Genomic DNA, 9662 nt, shown 5'->3' on the forward strand with positions numbered 1-9662 from the left:
CCCAGAGATACATCTGCTGCAGAGGATAAGTTCATTAGAGTTGGAATGCAGAGTTAAGGAAAAGCAGCCAACAAGTGCTCAGCATATGTGGGAACTCCTTCAAACACTGTTGGAAAACTTTCCCGATGAAGCTGGTTGAGTGAATGAAGCTGGTTGAGAGTGTGCAAAGCTGTCATCAAGGCAAAGGGTGGTTACTTTGAGGAATCATAATATTTTTTATATATATTTTTTTTATTATTATTTTTAGCCCCCTTTTTCTCCCCAATTTCGTAGGATCTAATTAGTAGTTACTGTCTTGTTTCATCGCTACATCTCCCGTATGAGCTCGGGAGAGGCGAAGGTCGAGAGCCATGCGTCCTCCGAAACACAACCCAACCAAGCTGCACTGCTTCTTATTAACACAGCGCGCATAAAACCCTGAAGCCAGCCACACCAATGTGTCGGATTAAACACTGTACACCTAGCGACCTGGGCAGCGTGTACTGCGCCCGGCCCGCCACAAGAGTCGCTAGTGCGCGACGAGACAAGGATATCCCTGCCGGCCAAACCCTCCCTAACCCGGACGACGCTAGGCCAATTGTGCGTCGCCCCATGGATTTCCCAGTCGCGGCCGGCTGCGACAGAGCCTGGGCTCGATCCCAGAGTCTCTGGTGGCACAGCTACCACTTCGCCTCCCAGGAGGCCCTATATAACATTTATTTTGATTTGTTTAGCACTTTTTTGGTTACTACATGATTCCACGTGTTATTTCATAGTTTCAATGTCTTCACTATTATTCTACAATGTAGAAAATAGTAAAAATATAGAAAAACCCTGGAATGAGTAGGTGTGTCTAAACTTTTGACTGGTATTGTATACAAAAATGATAGGGTGGCATTTGGGACACAGCCCTGGTAAGCCCCTGAGGGGTGGAGTGGCCCATCTCAGATGCAGTGACTCGGGGTGAATACAGTTAATAATTAGCTAACAGACAGACAGCAGGTTTGGCTGCACATTCAAATTTAAGACATAATTCCAATTTAGCTAAAATTCCAGAGCAAGCTAGCTAGTTATACTGCAAAAAAAGTAATTCTAACAACACCACAATGATGACAAAGGTTTTTCTACTAATGGTTTGCCTTCTGAATGTCATTGTGTTTCCAAGCCACTAAATGCACTTTAGGCTACGTCTTCATCAGCGCCAATTAGGTAGAATTAAGTAAAACCTTCAGTCGGGTACCTGTGCTCAGGAGAATCTTCATAACAAAATTGTGACGCAACGTGCAACCCATTAATTTATTTCAAAGTTGCTAATTTTTAAATTATAAATACAAATGACTACCTGCAAATTGGATTGAACCCAACCCTGTCAAACAGGTAGCTATCGGACAGGTCCAGCAGGTCTTGAGCTGGACAGACAGAATGCAAGGGGGTTAAAGGATGAGAGAAAAAGAGGGAGGGGTCTGACTGGACAGGTCCTTAAAAAAGGAGAGTAGGGAGAGGTAGAACTCAACACACAGGCAGGACAAAGAAAGAGAGAGATACCCAGTGAAGACCTCTGAAGATCTCCGAAGAAGTGAAGCTACAACGGAACATTTTAGAAGGTGAGATTTCAACATCTGTTCATCTAAAACTGTATCTGAATGCATGCCAAATTGCACCCCATTCCCTATATAGTGCACTACTTTTCACCAGGGCCCATAGAGCACATTTAACCCTGGTTAAAAGTACTGCACTATATATGGAATAGGGTGCCATTTGGGGACATGCATATTCATGTGTGCTTGGCTAATCTCCTCTATGTGGTGGAACACATGATACTTGGTATTCCTCAGCCCTACATTAGCTGAATCTGCTCTAATGTAATAGTACTGGAATATATCCGATAAGTGGAATGGCTGGGGGTACTCCAAGAGAGGTTAGGGAAACTTACCTACACTCTGAAGTACTCACTGACTTTGACTTGATGGCTTCTCTTTCACTGTCTGTCTGTGTGTGTGTCTCTCGCTCTCTCTTTCTCTCCCAGGAGACTATCACCATGGCGATGTTGACCATTCTTCTGCTTCTCAGTGCTGCCATTGCACTGAGCGAAGCCTTAACTCTGGATGAAGCAAGTAAGAGTTCACCTCACACTCAAACATATTTTTTATGTTGTAGCGGGGGGGTGAGTGTTAGTGTGTGTGGAATGACTGATCTACAAATAATATTGAGTAGTTATTTATGATGCCAGGTGATTTGTAGATCAGTCAGTCTCAGCCCACCTTGAAAGTTGGCTGCTATTTCTAATGTGCCCTGTGTCTTCTCCTTACAGATGCTATGGTGGCATCTGCAGCAAATAAAAAAAGCCCATGCCCCACAGACTGGTTCCAGTTTAATTCACGCTGCTTCATGTTTGTCCAGACTGCAAGGACATGGCCTGAAGCAGAGGTATAATGCTTACCCTCTACTGTGAATTAAAGAAGTTCAATTGAAATCAACTTGCATATTTGGTGTGATGTTACCTTAAAGGGGATTTTGCCTTATTGTAACAGGCATCACATGGATGTCCAGTATGTAAAATACTGAACCTCCCCTTTAAGTTATTGTCTAGTTAGACATTTCTAGGCTTTGCAATATTTATTTAATGTGTAGAGTCAGAACTCCTGTATATTGGAACCCACAGGCCATTAGTTAAGACATAGACACTAATATAGACACTAATATCTCGATGAGCCTATTTCAAAGAACATTAGTTGTGATGGCCAATATTTGATTGTGAGAGTCCTAGACAACAAATTCTCACAAAGACTGGACAACTGACTAATACCTACATTATGACATGTCTTTGTCCCTGTCTATGGCTTGCTCTAGCGCCACTGTATGTTCCTTGGAGCAAACCTGGCGTCTGTGCACAGCTCTAGGGAGTCCCAATTTCTACAGGCGGTGGTGTTGATCAAGACTGGCGATTTCCCTCTGACCTGGATTGGAGGATATGATGCTGTTCAGGCAAATGTGGAAAAGGTACCCAATTGTCATATTTGAGTAAAAGTTCAAATACCTTAATAGAAAATTACTACTGTAAAAGTGAAATGTTTACTCTACCTGAACAGTCCAGCTATAGTATACTCACAGATGAATAGGATTTTTGGTATGCTCATCAATATGTCAAGGGTCACTTGTGAAGTCAGGGCCGTACTCACAAAACGTGTCAGAAAATGAATCCTGTTAAACCTGTTTTAAGACAAAATAACTTTTGGGGTGATGTTAAGACACTGCTCAGACAAACTCTGAGCCAGGAGTAAAATCAAGTCACTAAAGTTTATCTCAGCTGGTAATCATGACATTTTGAGGTACGACAAAGGAAAGATAGTGATGATGCTCATTGACATGTTACAAATTATGGTGAATAGCCAATCGCAATGAGGCTTCGGCAGCTGTGAACTCTATAGCACCCTTCAGATGACCATGGTAAACATGACATTACATTAAATGTTGCAATGGTAAAACGTTTGATATAATTTGCACCTGACAGGATCTGTTTGCATACTTAGGATCATTTCCTAATATGTTGGGATGCATTTTCTGTTTTGTTTGACCAATTCTAATATTTTAAATAATGTGATAGGCATATTCAGGGTTGGGGATTAACACATTACATGTAATGGATTGCAAAAAAACTAATCTGTTACATTCCCAGAACAAAATATTGTAATCGGATTACTGACACTTTAGAAAAACTGGATGATTACTTCTAGGATTACTTTTCAATTCAGAAAGGATGTTAGAATATTATTTAGTTGTTGACATCTTTGCATTTAAAAAAGTTGCAAGTTTAACTTTGTTCAACCTGAGTGAATATGACTTCAAGTCGGAGACCACTATGACACCAAATGTGTTTGATGGATTGCGGAAAAGAGCAGGAATAGGCTTTTGTAGGCTACAGTCCAAGCTATGTCAAATCAAATGTATTTATATTGCCCTTCTTACATCAGCTGATATCTCAAAGTGCTGTACAGAAACCCAGCCTAAAACCCCAAACAGCAAGCAATGCACGGTGTTGAAGCACGGTGGCTAGGAAAAACTCCCTAAAAAGGCCAGAACCTAGGAAGAAACCTAGAGAGGAACCAGGCTGTGAGGGGTGACCAGTCCTCTTCTCGTGGTGCCAGGTGGAGATTATAACAGAACATGGCCAAGATGTTCAAATGTTTATAAATGTTTACAAATAAATGTATAAATGTTTACAAATAATAATAATCACAGTAGTTGTCGAGCAACAAGTCAGCACCTCAGGAGTAAATGTCAGTTGGCTTTTCATAGCCGATCATTTAGAGTATCTCTACCGCTCCTGCTGTAGAGAGTTGAAAACAGCAGGTCTGGGACAGGTAGCACGTCCGGTGTACAGGTCAGGGTTCCATAGCCGCAGGCAGAACAGTTGAAACTGGAGCAGCAGCATGGCCAGGTGGACTGGGGACAGCAAGGAGTCATCATGCCAGGTAGTCCTGAAGCATGGTCTTAGGGCTCAGGTCCTCCGAGAGAGAAAGAAGAAAGAGAAAGAGAGAATTAGAGAGAGCATACTTAAATTCACACAGGGCAATGTCTTCCAAAGGGAGCAACTGCTGTCCGCATCCAAAGATTATCCAACTTGAATAAACACTTGGAGGTTAGGACAACAGCAGTGGTGTAGCCTACGGGCGATACGGATATCACTTATTATTGATATCTACTTATCTACTTATTATTGATGTGAATCACACTGCTGGTCTCTCATTTAGCTATTTGAGGCATCGACAGTTTTTAAGTTGTGGGTGACTGTTCACAAATGTATATGTGTATTTTAACCCAATAATGGTTGAATTGAAGTTCAAGCTATCTATCAATCATTGTTTTTGTGACTAGTGGACATCCAGTGAAAAATGCACTCTTGCAACACCTGCACTGCCTGTCTCCATACTGTCAATAACTAGTTTAATTGAATGAGGCCGAGAGCAGGGCTTTTAACTTCTCTAGGATAGGGGGACAGTCGCGTCCCACTTGGCCAAAAGCCAGGGAAATGCAGAGCGGCAAATTCAAATAAAATTATATAAAAATCAAATTCTGGTCTTTTTGTTCGAATAATTCCGTCCATATATATCCAAAATGTCAATTTATTTGGCGAGTTTGATCCTGAAAAAAAGAGCTTCCAATTTGCGCAAAGCCACTACAAAATATCTCAAAAGTTACCTGTAAACTTTGCCAAAACGTTTCAAAATACTTTTGTAATACAACTTTAGGTATTTTAAACCTTAATAATCGATCAAATTGAAGACGGGTCTAAATGTTTTCAATACAGGACAAGAGGAAACTAACACTACTTTTCTAGTCTTGCCCAACTCTCAACAGAGTTACACTTATTCAAGATGGTCGCACTTCTTCATTTCACATAGGAATAACCTCAGCCATTTTCCAACGACTGGTGACATCCAGTGGAAGTGGAAGAGGTATGAACTGCAAACAAGTGCCTCAGAAATATAGTTCCCCAATGAAAACTCATTGAATAGACAGTGACCTCAAAAAAAAAACAAATTTATGAATGGTTAGTCCTCTGGGTTTTGCCTGCTACATAAGTTCTGTTATACTCACAGACATGATTCAAACAGTTTTAGAATCCAAATCTACTAATAATATGCATATCTTATATTCTTGGCCTGAGTAGCAGGAAGTTGAAATTGGGCACGCTATTTATCCAAAAGTGAAAATGCTGCCCTCTATTTTAATACTGCAATCTAATTTCTGATGATGATATATATTTCAATATGTTTAACGGACACATGCTCAAACTCATGCTCTTTTGATAGACTTAAATAGCTGCAAATTTTCATGATATCAAAGTGTAACCAACAAAAAAGTCAACAGTAGGCCTATAGCAAATGGAGCAAATGGCATAAATGTTTCACATACAAATACCATTTTTTGGTAGGCTAGTGCCCAGAGCATGCCATTCCGAAAGCAGCATTTCTTATTCAACTCAAAGCAATGATCCCAATCAGTCCTTAGTTTTTAAGTTATGCTCAGGTTAAACAAGGAGTATTCTATGAATTGGAATGACTGGAAATCTGACAGACTTTGTTCTTTGTTTCATGTAAAGATGTAGTTTAATCATATTATTATCTGTAGTATAAGCCTACATAAATAACACAAGTACAATTAAACATTTATGGCTATTTAAACTCTAACATTAATTTATCCTACAAAAAATGTAGTTCAATTGGTAATATTAATTTATCTTCTTCTAATGCCTCTTGAGCTATCATATTACTGAGTTTGGGTAATCCAAAAGTTACATTACTGATTACAATTTTGAACAGGTAACTAGTAATTGTAACCGAGTTACATTTAGAAAGTAACCTACAGTACCCAACCCTGGGCATATGGCACTGAATCATACAGTATAATGGTTGTTAAAAGCAGAATTTTGATACAATTACTGTTTTATTCACACAGTGGTTACTTCCATTTAACAATGCTAAATGGTTTTTCTAACAGTAGGCATCAAGTTACTTTCCGAAATGATGCATAAATGCTTGAAAGGGCTATTATTTTGACCGAACACCATTAAAGTTTACATAGCCCCTAAATGCTTTCAATTACCCAATTCTATAAGCATGTCCAATTTAGCCATTCTTTTACCAACATGATATTCCGCTTGAAATAACATGGTTATTGAAATTGTCGGAAACAATATGTGATTATTTATTAGCCTAGTGGTTAGATGTATTTAGGCATATCATGTGAATAAGGCCTCATGTGAAATCATACCTCATGTGAAATCATTGTCTTAAGCGCAAGATATACTGTTGCATGTAGGTCTAGATTATTTATGGGTTGATCATATAAAAATATCAAAACATTATGTTAACAACTCCAAAGAAATGTCTTGTCTGTGGTGGAGGAAGCACTGACTCACTGCCTTTTTCTATTATCAAAACACCTGCTGGTAACTCTCAACTGGTTTGGACTGATGAGACTCATATAACCCATCAGATTTGGAGTAAAATCTCTCTATTCTCTATTCTCTGACCTAGGTTTGGAAGATCTTATAGATGCCCACTGCAGTATCAACTGACACAGTGGGTTATAGTGGGACAGCATAGTAGGCTAGATAGAGTACTATAGCATCATAAGTCATACATTGTTTAAATATTACAAAATCTGTGGCAGTGATTTCAGTTTAGAATGTCGAAGCCTGCGTTACACCATTCAAATGAATGGGGATAGAACAAGCTTTATATGAGCAAAAAGATAGCAAAAAGCTATTTTGCAGCAATCTAAGGTGAGTCAGTCTGTACATCAGCCTGTACATGTCAATGTTGGTTTAATGTTTGTAGCATTAACATTTCAAGAGCAGTAGATAATCAAAATACGTCCCATTGAAGCCTATGGTTATAATTCAAAAAGTATAAATGATATCAAAAACAACAAATAAATTACAGCAAACAACAAACACTCTTTTTCCCTTCAGACATCATTGCACGTGTTATAGAAGGGCACATGATGTACCACCATTTTTAACATGCTGCTCAACGCTCCTCAACTTGGCAACAAAATCAATAACAATGTTGGTGTGGCGGTCAGTGGTGCTGTTTCCCCCTACTGCGGATTCCATCTTTAAACGGTTGTGTTCTAGTTATATGTGATTTCTTTGATACTGAGACCTCAGTTCTTCCTCACAGGACAGGCTATGGTTCTGGAGTGACGGATCTACATTTAATCACCAGAACTGGGCGGAAGACGAGCCCAATAACTATAACGGTGCCAGAGAGCCATGTGTTCAGATGAACTTTGGAGGTACAGTAAGCCCACTATCATTCACTGATCCATTCATCAAATTAAACGTTATTCATAGTAAGTATAACAAATAAATCTGACACAAACACACTTTTATTTTAATTTTTATGTTTATATCTGAATTGATTTGAGAGTTCATTTCTATTCTGTGTTTCCTCTTAAGGTAAAGATGCCTGGAATGATGAATTATGTGAAAGGAGATATCCCTCTGTGTGCTCCATAAGGACCTGTTCAATCCGTCAAACCATCAACTGAAACCAAACATTCTACTGCGTAGTGTCAGCAACCTAACTGAACAATGTTTATGGTAAAATCAAATACTTTATGAAGATTATTTGTTGCTGTAAAATGAAAGTTTAGTTACTTGTTGCAGACAATGTTGATGTGGTTTGTTGTCAATAAAACAGGTGTACACATTATTTTCTCTCAGGAGTCATTATTTAAACATGAATGATAGTTCCATAATTGTCAAATCCTTTGAAGTGTTTCGTTAAGATAGTCTAAGATCTGGGAGTCTGTTCAGCGGTCATTTAAATTCTTTGATATTCTTTCAATTATTCTTGGAGAATTTAATTTATAATTGATTTCTTGTATAACCAAAAAGGTTGTATTACTCCACAAACAACATGAATGTAAACAAACAATGTATATTGCTTTAAAATAAGTCAAACATTATCATGTGGTTGTCATAGACCGTTAGAGCGCTGTCTATGAATTTGAGAGGCGTTACGTTTCCCTACATCATCCATTCTCTCTATACCAAGTAACGGGTCAGCCGTTTGACTGTTCTTAGAATCACAGAATGTAGCTTTTTGTTTCCAAACTCTCACTGGTTATAGACATGTGTGAGTACAAGATGTGCTTGTTCCAGCCAAATATATTAGAGTTGTATGGAATGGTGTGATAGTCACAGTGTGACATGTTTTTTCCCTCTGTTAACAGCTATGTAGTATAATTACATCAACATGATCATGATAATCAACACATTTAGTTTTGTTATTTGCTACTTTGTACTTGCTGAATGAGTGAGAGTGTGAATACGATATAGTATACTGTAATATTATAGCCTAGCACATCATGTTACATTACATTGGTAAACACAAAAACTGTTTCCAGTGACAAGTTGATGAGAAGACCGGTCAATAGTTATGTTGGGCAGCTGTACTTCAAACAACATTTGCCAGTTGAATATAGACAGAATAGGATAGTAAGTTTCATTCCGGATTTTCTACTCAAAATGTTGGGTTATTTCTTTATGCACAAAACCTCACATTGTAATTTTACATTAACATCATTATTGAAAGATTATTAATGAGATCCTATGTACGTTATATATTGTCATCAATAATGATGAAAGCCTATGTATAATTTTAGGCTTCATGGGACGTGAACACTCAACAAATGACACTTGAAGATAACGTGCCAACCACTGGTCTACCAACCCATGTTTATGACAGACAGGAGACAGTACAGGCAGACAGTCTCAGGCGGGATGACATCACAATGGGTACTAGAACTCACCTGCAGCTCACTTCTGCTACATTCACACCTCCAGGGGGACCCCATTGATTTCATTAGTCTCTCTCACTCAGATATCATATTAACATGGCAAAATGTGTAAAATTACAGGAAATGTGGTTTAAAACTGCAAACATTTCTCTCCACCCTATGGCAAAATGTGTACAATTGCAGGACATGTGTTATGAAATTGGAAAATCTCATCTTCGCCCAATGGCAAACTGCTCGGAATTGACACAAACTTTCTTTAAACCTGCAATATTTTCCTGTTGTAATTTTAAGTTCCTATGAAACTGCTACGTTTCTGACCAAGTGCATCATGGAAACAATCTGTCAGTCCCCACGCTACATTATTACATGTT

At 38.7% G+C, this 9662-nt stretch overlaps 1 protein-coding gene across 1 annotated transcript; it reads left to right on the top strand.

Moving 5' to 3' along the window:
* The first annotated feature begins 1568 nt into the window (after positions 1–1568).
* LOC135555157 (ladderlectin-like) lies at positions 1569–8201 on the top strand. The gene is made up of 6 exons (XM_064987505.1): positions 1569–1583; positions 2006–2093; positions 2291–2406; positions 2830–2979; positions 7668–7782; positions 7946–8201. Exons 2-6 carry the CDS (start codon positions 2018–2020, stop codon positions 8035–8037), a joined length of 549 nt encoding a protein of 182 aa, XP_064843577.1. The 5' UTR covers positions 1569–1583; positions 2006–2017; the 3' UTR covers positions 8038–8201.
* The last annotated feature ends 1461 nt before the right edge of the window (positions 8202–9662 follow it).

The sequence above is a fragment of the Oncorhynchus masou genome, chromosome 15 (assembly GCF_036934945.1).
Source record: "Oncorhynchus masou masou isolate Uvic2021 chromosome 15, UVic_Omas_1.1, whole genome shotgun sequence".
NCBI classification, from domain to species: Eukaryota; Metazoa; Chordata; class Actinopteri; order Salmoniformes; family Salmonidae; genus Oncorhynchus; species Oncorhynchus masou.

Bases quoted from the DNA above. Each gene is read 5' to 3' on its own strand.
- LOC135555157 (XM_064987505.1), top strand. From the start codon at position 2,018: ATGGCGATGTTGACCATTCTTCTGCTTCTCAGTGCTGCCATTGCACTG. The intron at 2,094-2,290 runs GTAAGAGTTCAC...TTCTCCTTACAG, and splicing joins CTTAACTCTGGATGAAGCAA to ATGCTATGGTGGCATCTGCA. The intron at 2,980-7,667 runs GTACCCAATTGT...TCTTCCTCACAG, and splicing joins TTCAGGCAAATGTGGAAAAG to GACAGGCTATGGTTCTGGAG.